This window comes from Diceros bicornis, chromosome 3, assembly GCF_020826845.1.
Source record: "Diceros bicornis minor isolate mBicDic1 chromosome 3, mDicBic1.mat.cur, whole genome shotgun sequence".
Classification (NCBI taxonomy): Eukaryota; Metazoa; Chordata; class Mammalia; order Perissodactyla; family Rhinocerotidae; genus Diceros; species Diceros bicornis.
The window spans coordinates 72,599,931-72,613,794 of record NC_080742.1 but is presented as its reverse complement, the minus strand read 5'-3'; the positions used below and the strand labels follow the sequence as shown (position 1 = coordinate 72,613,794).

Here is a 13,864-nt window from a genome sequence, read left to right as displayed (position 1 = left end):
AACATTCAAAGAAGATTTAATACCCATCCTTCTCAAACTACTCCAAAAAGTAGAGGAAGATGGAAGACTTCCTAAATCATTCTACGAGGCCAACATCACCCTGATACCAAAACCAGACAAAGACAATACAGAGAGGGAAAATTACAGGCCAATATCGCTGATGAACATAGATGCAAAAATCCTCAAGCAAATATTGACCAACTGAATACAGCAATACATTAAAAAGATCATGCACCATGATCAAGTGGGTTTTATACCAGGGACGCAGGGATGGTCCAACATCTGCAAATCAATCAACATGATACACCACATCAACAAAACAATAAAAACCACATGGTCAGCTCAATAGATGCAGAGAAGGCATTTGACAAGATAAACATCCATTTATGATAAAAACTCTCAACAAAATGGGACTAGAAGGCAAGTACCTCAACATAATAAAGGCTATTTATGACGAACCCACAGCCAACATCATTCTCAACAGGGAAAGACTGAAAGCCATTCCTCTGAGAACAGGAATGAGGCAGGGCTGCCCACTCACACCACTCCTATTCAACATAGTACTGGAGGTTTTGGCCAGAGCAATTAGGCAAGAAAAAGGAATAAAAGGAATCCAAATAGGTAATGAAGAAGTGAAATTCGCACTATTTGCAGATGACATGATTTTATATATTACAAAACCTTAAAGAATCCATTGGAAAACTGTTAGAAACAATCAACAACTACAGCAAAGTCGCAGGGTACAAAATCAATCTACAAAAATCAGTTGCATTTCTGTATGCTAATAATGAACTAACAGAGAGCTCAAAAAGATAATACCATTTACAATTGCATCAAAAAGAATAAAATATCTAGCAGTAAATCTTACCAAGGAGGTGAAAGACCTATACAATGAAAACTACAAGACATTATTGAGAGAAATCGATGATGACATGAAGAAATGGAAAGACATTCCACTCACATGGATTGGAAGAATAAGCATAGTTAAAATGTCTGTATTACCTAAAGCAATCTACAGATTCAATGCAATCCCAATCAGAATCCCAATGACATTCTTCACGGAAATAGAAAAAAGAATATTAAAATTCATATGGGGCAACAAAAGACCCCGAATAGCTAAAGCAATCCTAAGAAAAAAGAACAAAGCAGGAGGCATCACAATCCCTAACTTCAAAAGATACTACAAAGCAATAGTAATCAAAATAGCATGGTACTGGTATGAAAGCAGACACACAGATCAATGGAACAGAATTGAAAGCCCAGAAATAAAACCACACATATACGGACAGCTAATTTTCGACAAAGGAGCTAAGAACATACAATGGAGAAAGGAAAGTCTCTTCAATAAATGGTGTTGGGAAAACTGGACAGCCACATGGAAAAGAATGAAAGTGGACCATGTGCTATCGCCATTCACAAAAATTAACTCAAAATGGATCAAAGACCTGAAGGTGAGACCTGAAACTATCAAACTCATAGAAGAAAATATAGGCAACACACTATTTGACATTGGTCATAAAGGAATCTTTTAGGATGTCATCCCTACCCAGACTAGGGAAACTAAAGAAAAAATAAACAAGTGGGACTTGATCAGATTGAAGAGCTTCTACAAGACAAACGAAACCAGAATCAAGATGAACAGACAACCCACCAGCTGGGAGAAAATATTTGCAAAACATACATCTGACAAGGGGTTGATCTCCATAATATATAAAGAACTCACACAACTGAACAACAAAAAAAACAAACAACCCGACCAAAAAATGGGCAGAGGAAATGAACAGACACTTCTCCAAAGAAGATATACAGATGGCCAATAGGCACATGAAAAGATGCTCAACATCACTAATCATCAGGCAAATGCAAATCAAAACACCACTAAGATATCACCTCACACCCGTTAGAATAGCTATAATCACCAAGAAGACAAAAAACAACAAATGTTGGAGAGGATGTGGAGAAACAGGAACCCTCAAACACAGCTGGTGGGAATGCAAGCTGGTGCAGCCTCTATGGAAAACGGTATGGAGATTCCTCAAAGAGTTAAAAATAGAGATGCCCTATGATCCAGCTATCCCACTACTGGGAATCTATCCAGTGAACCTGAAATCAACAATCCAAAGAGGCTTATGTACCCTATGTTCATTGCAGCATTATTCACCATAGCCAAGAAGTGGAAGCAACCTAAGTGTCCTTCGACTGACGATTGGATCAAGAGAATGTGGTGTGTATATATATATATATATATATACACACACACACATACACACACACACACACAATGGAATACTACTCAGCCATAAAAAAAGACAAAACCGTCCCATTTGCAACAACACGGATGGGCCTGGAGGGTATTATGTTAGGTGAAGTAAGCCAGAAAGAGAAAGACAAACACTGTATGATCTCACACATATATGGAATATAAACCAACACATGGACAGAGAAAACTGTATTGTGGTTACCAGGGGCAATGGGGGTGGGGCTGGGCACAAGGGGTGAAGGGAGACATATATATGGTGATGGACAAACAAAAATGTACAACACAAAATTTCACAATGTTAAAAACTATCAAAACATCAATAAAAAAAAAAGCCATAAACAAGAGTTAAATAGAAAATAACTAGGTGTGACAATATTTGCTATATGTATCAGAAACAGTTAATGTTTATCTTAGAGTTTTTAAAAAACAACAGTTAAATGAAAGCCAGCTAATAGATAAGTGAACAACGGTAATAAAAAGGCAAGTCATAAAAGAAATGCAGATGACTAGTAAGGAGAAATTACTCTCCCTCAGAAGTAGTTTTAAAATGTGACTCTGTTCAATTCTGTATGATTGAGTTTATTATTTATATTTTTGAATTGATATTTCCATCCCCCCTACCAGTCTGAGCCAGGATTAGTACAGGTCTGTCATCTTGATTTTTTTTTTAATGTCCCCTATTATTCCCAACGTCAGTCACATAGTTGGATGGATGAAATAATTTTTGACGGTACTTACACCTTATTTTAATTCACTAGTGCTGGTAATAGATGAGGAACGTAGATTGAGACTGCTTTTAAGTTCTTAGCTTCTATAATCATGGTGCATTATATGTTCACAGTAAATAAGATTTTTGAGTTAAGAGATTTGAGTGTCTTTTGACATAACTGTTTTACTGTTCATGATTTTCAACATACTTTAAAACAAATATGCTAGTAATTTTGAAGAATCCTTTCAGATTGCAATATAAATGTAGCTTTTTAGCTACTGTAAGAGGCTATGGGAGCTATCCAGCTGTTAAGAATGCAGGCCGGGGTAAGGAGGGATACAAGTTACAAAGTATAATAAAATTATTTATTGTCTCTGATCTTCTATTAGAATTTAAAGTTCCAAAAGGATAGAGACTTTGGATGCTGACGCTAGAGTATTGTCTAGCACATAAGGTACTCAGTTATTGTGAATCAATGAAAGACCCACGTTCAGTTTTGTGCCACCCCCTTTTGTTTTGCTTTACGTCACGCATGGTTTCACACTTCATAACCATCATAAATAGCAAAATATTCCATTGTGTGCATGTAAATTACATAATCATTACCCTAATATTAGATATTTAAGTTCCTTATTTTTGCCGTTATACATAATGCTATAGTGAATGTTTCTGCTTATCATATTTTTTCAAAGCTCCTGATTATTTTGTTAGGATAAATTTTTAAAAATAGCCTTACTAGATGAGTAGACATGAATGTATATTTTGGATCCTGATATAAATTTCCAGTACCCTTTATTTATTAGCTAAATACATAATTAATGTCAGTTATTTCCGTTGGTGTATGAACTACCTGTGTTTTCATAGCCAGGAAGTCCTGTGTCCTCATAAAGTTACTTTCGAGATACTTGATTCGTTTGAAGATTTACATTGGAAGTCTGAATCCTCATAAATAATACATTCATAGAAGTAGAAAAAGGCAGTGTATTTTGAGTCAAAGCAAATTGACAGTGAGATTAATGTATTCTTTTATCACATAATACAGGGGAAATAGTAGGGAGATAATAACTAGTATTAATTCTTGAAAGTATTTCAACATGCCAGTTAAGTAGGAAACAGGGAAATATCTTGGTAAATATTGAAGATAGGCCTATTATCTTCCTGCCTCCTTCCCCTGCCTTTTATTGGGGAGGGGAGAGGGAGGCTCTGTTTTTTAATTCATTCATTATAGAATTCATAGGCATTTTATATCTGTATATATCTTTTTAACTTATTTTTTGCGAGAGAAATGATCAACGTGGTGCCAGTTTGTTTGTATCCTGGAACGTTGAGATTCATAAGGGCTATTAAGTGCCACCATATTTATATTTGTGCACCCCTTTAAAATTGCACGTTTTTTCCCAAATGTCAGTGAAGCTTTGTCCTCTGGCTGTGACGGTTAGGAGCAGCCGGTGTCCTTGTGCCTCAACCTCTCCCTGCCTGAAAGCGTGTTGTTGAAGCTTTCCTTCTTTCCCTGGAGCTGGCTGTTAGTGCCCCATGCTCTTGACTCAGAGGTCCCAGACCTTGTAGGTAGATATGTTCTTGTGAATTGCCTCCTGAGGCCTGTGATATTCGTCTGTTGCCTGCCTTCGTTGGCATTCTGGTTTGGGAAATGGATATCCTGGATTCCTCTTCCAGTTCTAGATCGCTAATGATTTCCTGTAAATTTTAGCCAACTCTTTGTTTTCTAATAAAATTACTATCTCTACTTGCAATATATCGATTAGATTCCTTTTCTGACTTCTCCAAGCTTGTCCGTACCTTACTGCCATTCCTAGCGTAGTGCTACTTTTCTAATTCTACACAAGTCTAATAGTTGAAGAGTAGTCATGACCTTGGGATTCTAAAAGATAATAAACAGTTCCTACTCAAAGGGCATGGTTACTATAGAACATTTTTACATCACCAAATAGGACACCAAAAGGCCAAAAATACAAAGAGAAATTGACCAACTCTCAATCTTTGTGGGACATCTTAATACTTCTACCTTGCTATATAAAGGATACCAAAAATCATTAAGGATAAAATAGACTTAAACAGCACAGTAAACAAGCTTGATCTTATGGCCATATGTACAACACCATACCCACAATGGAGAGTACTTTTTCTTTTCAAATATTCATGGAGAAGTTACACATGTAAATACATACATATATATTCTGGAATATAAAGCTAGTTTCAATTATTTCAAAACATTAGTACCGTGCAAGTTATATTCTTTAATCTGATGCAATAAGTATAGAATTTAAGAAAAAGGAAAACTTCATTCATTTAAAAATTCTAAAAACACATCTGCAAACAGCTGAATAATAAAAATATTACATTGTAAATTTATGGAATGCTGTGCTTAAAGTGGTTAAGGGAAATTTATAGCCTTAAATGCTTACCCAGAACAAAAGAAAGGCTTAAACTTAATGAGCCATGCATTCAACTTCAAATTTTAGAACAGCAGAATTAACACAGATAAATTAGAGTGAAATAACAAAGAGCAGACTAATGCAATAGAAAACCAACTGAGATAGAGCAGATCATCAAAGTCAAACAATGGGAGTTTGAAAAGAATAATAAAAGAGAGAGAAACCTCTGTTTAGCTTAAAATGAAGAAAAAAAAATATTATGAATGAAAACGGAGACTTAATAAATGCTGTAGATTCAAAAGATAAAGGGATTTCACAACTTTGTGGAAATACTTTTGAAAAACTTAGATGAAATATATTCCTTAAAATATAGTGGTTATCAAAATTTGTTCAAAGAGAAAACCTGAGTAGTTTTATAACGATAACCAGTGAGGAAATAGAATCAGTAGCAAATATCTTCCTGTAAAGATAGGCTGGGCTCAAGAACAGATAATTCCCACATTTACAGACTCTTCCAGAGAATAAAGACGTAGCACTTGTCAGCTCATTTAGTAGGGCTAGCATAACAAAAACAGACAAGGAAAGTACAAGAATGTAAATCTACAGGCCAGTCTCAATCATGAACCTTGATATAAGATGCTGAACAAAGTATTAGCATACTAAGTCGAGTATTGTTTTTGTTTTTTTTTTAAAGGAGGAAATTAGGTTTAGGTCTGAAAAGCAAGAAAATGGATCAATATAATCTATTACAATTACTGATCATCACAATAGATACTAGAAAATGCTTAAAATAGAGCATCCATTTCTGGATGATAGATAGGATCTGTCTAGGATCTGTCTGGTATCTATGATATATATTATATCTGCGATATTTCTTTGACTCTCCATATAACATATATACAATATAACTATGATAGAGAAAATCCAGAAATGGATTATATATATAATATATAGAGGAGGATATATATAATCTATGACATATCTATGATACGCTAGATGCCACATCTAAGATATATTATACATGTATATATGTGCACATATATCTATATTCTGATTTATTTATGTGTGTGTATGTAATGAGCTAGGAAAAGAGAATTTCCTTGACCCATTAAAGACAAACTACTAGAAATCTAGAGCAATGATCACACTCGGAGGTAAAAATGCTGAAAGTATTCCCTTTAAGAAAAATTCAGGGGAATTATTAATGTAAAATCCAGAGTCCTAGCTATTTTGGTGGTAGTGTGAGGTGGGGACGAGAGGAAGATGTGACTAGTGCACGGTGTGAAGAGGTTGTCTTCTAATGTCCTGGTACATTCTCCATCTTAACCAGAGTGATGGGAATGTTGATTTTCTCCTTACACTCTAAAATGCATTTTTAGACACTTTATATAGGATATTCACAATAAAATGTTTTTAATGAGTAAATAAGAGATGTGCTATAGCGAATAAAGGTTGAAGAATAGTTGCTGAAGATGCTTATTTGTGAGGGATCCGAGGTAGAAGGCAGTTTTCTAGAAGTTCATGGAATCAAGAGTGAGCACAGTTCGTTACATATGCATTGTTCTTTGTCTTATTCTGTCTAACAAAGTGGAATTGCCAACACAATTCCCTTCATGTAAAATAAAAGAAGGAGTTTTGTCTTTTAAGACAAAACTCACCAAGTGCCTCAGTGAAGGTTAATGGTGTCAGGCAATATTTTTCTCTTTGGAGAACTGCATATTGGAGTAGATTATGAATTTCAAATGATCGTAGAAAACAATATAAATACTTTCAAAGGATATTGACATTAGAGGAGAAAAATGTCATTGACTTAATACGCACAGAATTTTTATGAAGAGAGTTTAGTTTAAAAGGTCAGCAAATTCTGTGGAAAACTATTAGACTGTGTCTACGTGACTACCACACATCTTTGATTTCAGTTATAAGAAAATGTCTCCAAGGGTTGTTTTCCAAATCTAACCACATGATAAAGAATAAATAAAGAAGCATGTGTCATGGGAATCTGCTCTAGAGTCGTCATCCAGATCAGCTGCATTAAGGTGTAAGGTCCCACACACTAAACTGAGAATTTTTCTCTACTCCCGTATTTTGGTTCTGCATCTACTTTTATTTTTATTCCTATTTTAGCTCTACTTTATCTCAGACTATCTTAATTCTATGAAATGGCAAAAAGATTCTTTGCTAACCTTTTTCTAGAAGTCTAAAATAGGAGTTAAGCTGCTTTTCCGCACTAGTTGAATCTTGCTCTTCCCTCTGGCACGTAAATTTAGTTTCGAAGAACAAACTGCAGCTGGCTGCTAGTTTCTTTAGTCGTTGAAATGGACTCTGCTTTACTGTACACGTATTACGATGTTATAACTGCCGTGATAGGAGAAGACATCACAATTATTGAATTTTTATTATACTTGCCTCAGTTTTCTGCATTTCCCAAGCTTTCCTTTTTTTTTTTTTTTTGTGAGGAAGATCAGCCCTGAGCTAACATCGTGCTAGTCCTCCTCTTTTTGCTGAGGAAGACCGGCTCTGAGCTAACATCTATTGCCAATCCTCCTCCTCCTTTTTTTTCCCCAAAGCCCCGGTAGATAGTTGTATGTCATAGCTGCACATCCTTCTAGTTGCTGCATGTGGGACGCGGCCTCAGCATGGCCGGGGAAGCGGTGCGTGGGTGCGTGCCCGGGATCCGAACCCGGGCTGCCCGTAGCGGAGTGCGCGCACTTAACTGCTAAGCCACGAGGCCGGCCCCAAGCTTTCTGAATAAGGTTTATAAAACAAAGCTCAGACAGTGTCATGAAAATGGTAAATTATTTTTTTAAAACAGTATAAGAAAATTGGTATTTTTATTTGGTGATTTATCTTTAACAGGAATCTTGATTTCCTTAAGTCTCACTTTTCTTCCTCTTATGTATATTTTTCTCAATGGCGTTTTCATGCTCTGCTGAATCTTATCCCTGTGATCTCTGAGTTAGGAGAAACGTTATAAGATTTTTTAATATCAGATGTGTGCCAGTTAAGTTTGTAAATACACTAGAATGAATTGGTGTGTGGTAAAGATAAGATGCTGTTAATTAAAAGATAAGCCAAGAAAACATGTTATTTTGTTATGATGATTTGAAAAGCCAGATGTCGACAGATTTATTTCATTCCTAGGAGAGTGTGCTGGGAAATTAACTGCAAGACACTTATATTTTTATGATGCATATTTCTTTCTTTTTGACAGGGGCTTTAAAAATTGTATAAAGTAACAGACTTGAGCTAATTACCTCCACCTTTTAGAATATGAATAAAATATCTTTTAAAGACTTTCCTTGAAGACATAGGGTAAAGTCTTCACATGCAAAAATAGTTTCCTGAGAAACTACCTCTTATGTAGTTGGCAAACCCTTAACAATTTTCCCCAGCATCCATAAAAATGGCTTGGTAATTTGTATTTGAATTAATAAAATAAGTTTTCAGTAGCTACATCTATAATGCTTTACCTTAACCTGAATGCTTATTGCACACTATGTTTTGTACTCTAGTGTGCTAATTTTTGGAACAGCTGAATAATTATTACAAGCTGTAAAGTTTATTGTTATTTTCCTTCTTGACTGTGCCATCTGTCAGAAACAAAAGCTAAGATAAAAATCTCATTGAGCCAGAAAAGATTCTGTACTGTTTAATGTGCCTTCTAAGGAGACACATCTATCTGGAAAAAAAAAATTAATGATGCATTTTAAAGAAAATCTTTGTTACTTCATTGCAGATGGGGAACTCAAGGAGATTTCACCACTACCCATCCTCGGCCCGTGGTCAAAGTAAAACTCTTCACGGAAAGCACTGGGGTCCTGGCCCTTGAAGATAAAGAACTGGGAAGGGTGAGTTATGGTCAGTCCTGTGTGCCTAAGGTCGCACAATCTTAACTTCTTTTGATTCAGAGTTAAGGTGGACCGGTATGCAGTGTGTGAATTTTCTGATCATGAATTACCTGAAATAATTTATTTGTAATTTCCCATGAGCCTAGCTTACAGCTCTAATTTATTAAACATAGTTGTCAATAATATAGAAAGTATTGTGGTAGGCTTTGGGTGTGTAAGGGTTTCATATAAGATCGTAGTCACTGACTCAATCATTCTTCTCGTGTACTCCACTGGCCAGTGAATGTGAATGATACAGACCAACTTGTTCTTGGTGAAAGGTAATTCTCGTTTAAACATTTCTGTCCATGGGTTAAAAGCATCATCTTTATGTGTGAAGTCATCTGTTCTTTATGTTAATTTTGGTTAGACTAATAACAGAATATCTCTTTATGTTTATCTCTCTTAGCTCTCCCATTTTCCCTGTGAGAAGGTCTTTCTCACACATCTTTTAACATTGAGTTGGTTTTTTTTTCTTATATTCACTTCCTCATACCTAGAATATATGTATCCTCTAATTCCAGTATCTCTCCACTATACTCAGCTTCCTCTGGTGGTATAAGCGTTAACATTAGGGCAGATTTGTGATCTTAACGCGTGTCTGTGTGAAAGATTTTCTGTAGTCTTGTTTGTGAAATAAATGTGTTCCAATGAGTAGGCTATCAAGATATCTTCTGTAGTGTGCATCTATCTTACCCAGAATGAACACTTCATTCATAGGTATTTTCCAGAGAATAAAGCCTTTAGAAATCTGACTTGAAAATTTCTGGTGACAATGGACAGCTTGTGTGACGCTCAAGTTGAAGGATACTAGGATCATTGTATATATTGGAATTTTTTCCTCCAAAGTTGCGGTTTCTATTCATTTCAAATCCTCCTCCTCTTGTATCTCCTTTATACTGTTTGAGTTTTACCATTTTTAGGGATTTTGTGGATGTTTACCAACACTCCAGAAATTGTGAGTCTGCACTCACGTTCCAGACTTCCTCTTCTGTTTCTTTGTTACGTGTATTTGTTAATACCTAAGAGAGCTAAGCCATATTGTTCATTCATTCACATGCTTACATATTTGTGCATTTACTCACTCAACAAAGGTGTATAGGTAGCATAATCTAACAGAAGAGCCCTGGGGACTACATATGGTTTGATGGGTTTATGAATCAGAGTTTTTCATTTGAACTATTATGATATTAATTTTACCTTATTTCCTTGTTATAACTATTTTTTCACTGTCTGATTTTAAGTCCAATAGTATAATGTAATTCTTTTTTTTTTATGTAATGTAATTCTTGATATATTTTTATCATTTCTCAGCTGACCAAATATATATTTAAGTAATATTTAAATTGGTACATAAGCGGTATATTTTCCAATCCGCTGTATGTCTGAGAAAGGCCTTATGTTCCCTTGCTCCTTTCATACAAGAAAGACAACTTTTCTATCTATACACAAGTTTCTCAACCTCACAACTATTGATATTGCGAGCAGGATGATTTATTGTTTGGAGCTCTCTTGTGCATTTGATGATATTTAGCAGCATCCCTGGCCTCCAGTCAACAGACGCCAGTAGTTCCCCAACCCTTAAGTCAAGATGATCAAAAATATCTCCAGATATTGCCAGATATCCCCTAGGAGGTGTGCAAAATAATGACCTCAGTAGGTTTTGTAATGATAAATATCATTTGTGTGTTAATGACTTCCAATTTTTTAATTATTTTTCTTCCTTGGAGCTGAAGATTTGTACAACTTGCATACTTGGTATTATTTCTAATTGTATATTAACATATCTCAAACTAAATATTTTTGAAATAGAACTTATGATTAGCACCCCATAAAGTCTTCCATAGAGGCAGTTGTCAAGCCAGTGACCTCAACATTCCCTTTATTTCTCCTTCCTTCACCCTAATACCTAATCTGTTTGCAAGTTCTGTCAGCTTTTCCCTGAATTTATCCTGAATACATTCACATTAACATCTCGTCTACCCTAATTCAAGACACCATCTTTCCTCACTAGTAATAGTATGCTTACTACTCTCCCGTTTATCATCTTATCCCCTCTGATCCAGCTTTCACACCTCAGCCACTATTCTCTATTGAAAATTCAAAGCAAATCACATCATTCTGTCCTTAAAATCTTCCAATGTCTTCTCATTTATTTGGAATAAAAATCAGACCCCTCATTGTAGTGTGGCATGCCCAGGAGGGGGTCTCAAGGTGGGACCCTGGACCAGCAGCATCAGCAGCGCCTGGAAAACTGTTAGAAATGCAAAGTCTCTGGCCCTGCTCTAGATCTGCTGGATCAGAAACTCTGGGGGTGGGGTGCTGCAATCTGTTTTCACAAGGCCTCCTGGTATTTTGACACACACCAACATTGAAGAACCCTGCTCTACATGAACTGATGCTCCTTTCTCCAAACTCATCTCCTGTTACAGCCACCTTGCTTCACCCTTCATTCACACTTGGCTTTCTTTCTGTTCCTCAAACATATCAGTCATTCCTGCTGTAAACTTGAGGTCTTTAGATGTGCTGTAGTCTGAGCACATGTCCGTGCACACACAATTAGAAGAAATTGGTGATCATCTCTGGATGATAGAGCTATCAGTAATGTTTCCTTTGTGTTTATCTACTTTTGTACTTAGAAACAGCAACAACTTTTTTTTTTAATTTGAAGGAAAAGGCCTTACATGATCTGAAATCTATAGTCTAAAACTTTATGAATATAATCTGGGAATATTAGTTTTTAAAGTGAAGTTTTTAAATTAAAATTTTGTGTAACATTTGAATTTGAAAGACAAGCAACACAGCTCTTAAAATTTGTACCACGAGGAGATATCACTGTTCATCTATTAAAATGGGTAAAATACAAGAAACTGATAAATGCTGACAAGGATACAAAACAACAGAAACTAAATGTTTGCTGGTGGAAATGCAAAACTGTACAGCCACTTGGAAATACAACTTGCCAGTTTCTTATAAGTTAAACATAGACTTACCGTATGACCCAGCACTTACCTAAATACCTAGGGTAAAAACCCTAGGTATTTACCCAAGGGTTTATAAAGGTTATGTCTACACAAAAACCTGTATGTGAATATCTATAGCAGCTTTATTCATATTTGCTAAAAACCAGAAGCAGTAAGATGTCCTTCAACAGAGGAACCAATAAACTAACTATGGTACATCCGTACAGTGGAATACTATTCAGCATTAAAACTATTAATTCATGCAACAACATAAATAAAATTTAAATGCAAGTGAAAGAAGTTAGACCGAAAAGACTACATATTGTATGATTTGTTCTAGAAAAGGAAAAACTATAGAAATAGAGAACAGATGAATATTTGCCAGAGATTGACGAAGAAGGAAGTAGTTGGCTAAAAAGGGAACTTTTAAGGTGAAGGAACCGTTTTGTATGGTACTGGGTGTTGGATATATGAATGTATGTATTTTCCAGAACCCATAGAACTGTACATCAGAAAGAATCTACTTTAATGCATGTAAACTAACACATACACACAGACACACAGACACACACACAGACACGTCAATCAGGGATGTCAAAGGGATCCCAGCATGGAATGCAGACTGTTACAAATGAACTTAATCGTATTACAGAGGTTATGACATAGCTGCACTGAAAGGGGACCATGAGAAAAGCAGCACACCCAAGCAACCCAGGAGAAAAACAGTAACCTGCAAACACTACCTTAACCAAGTGATGAAGATTAACACTACCAGTGATGCCATGTAGCTATCACGTACTCCTAATTTGGTGTTATGAGAAGGGCACATTTCACATCCATGATATTCTTCTGGAAAACCCCAAGATAAACTCAATCTAATTATGAGAAAAACATCAGACCAAACAGATTAGGGGACATTGTACAGGATAATTGGCCAGTATTTTTCAAAATTGTCAAGGCTGTGAAAAACAAGACTGAAAATTATCACACACGGATCAGAGGAGACTAAGCAGGCATGACAACTAAATGCAATGTGGTGTCCTGGATTGGATCTTGGAACAGAAAGATGACATGAATGGAAAAACTGATGGAATCCAAATAGAGTCTGGAGTTTAGTTAGCAGTAATGTAACAATGCAAGTGTCATGGTAGTGTATGCTGTTAATTATAGGGAAAACTGTAAGAGGTATACAGGAACTTTCAGTACTATCTTTACAACTTTTCCGTAAAACTTAAATTATTCCAGCATGTAAAGCTTAGATGTGAAAAAAATTTATAATAAAGAAGGCGTTTAAATATTTTTTTCAAAATGCTTCAGCATATATTCCCTAAGAAACGAACATTTTCTTACATCACTTCAATCGCATCATCACGCCTAGGAAATTTAGTATTGATTCAGTTATGTGTGATACACAGTCAATAGTCAGAGTTCCCTAATTATCCCAACATGTCTATAAAAGCTGGCTTCCTCCCTCCTGCATCCAGAATACAGCCCGGGATCGTGTATTGCATTTGATTGTCATGAATCTTTAGTCTTCTTTATTTTACAGTGCCTGCCTCTGCCTTTTTCTTTTTTTTTTTTGGCTTTCATCATAATGACATTTTTGAAGAGTTTGAACTAATTTCGTAGAATGGTTTTCATTCTGGGTT

The 13,864-nt window shown here is 35.7% G+C and overlaps 1 protein-coding gene across 6 annotated transcripts in view; it reads left to right on the top strand.

Moving 5' to 3' along the window:
- Positions 1-13,864, top strand: part of CADPS2 (calcium dependent secretion activator 2) — a 495,178-nt gene that overhangs the window by 243,138 nt on the left and 238,176 nt on the right. For all 6 annotated transcript variants that reach the window (XM_058529077.1, XM_058529069.1, XM_058529059.1 and 3 more), the window contains one exon: positions 9,102-9,213. In XM_058529077.1, coding sequence (XP_058385060.1) covers positions 9,102-9,213 — 112 coding nt within the window. The remainder of the gene's footprint in view (positions 1-9,101; positions 9,214-13,864) is intronic.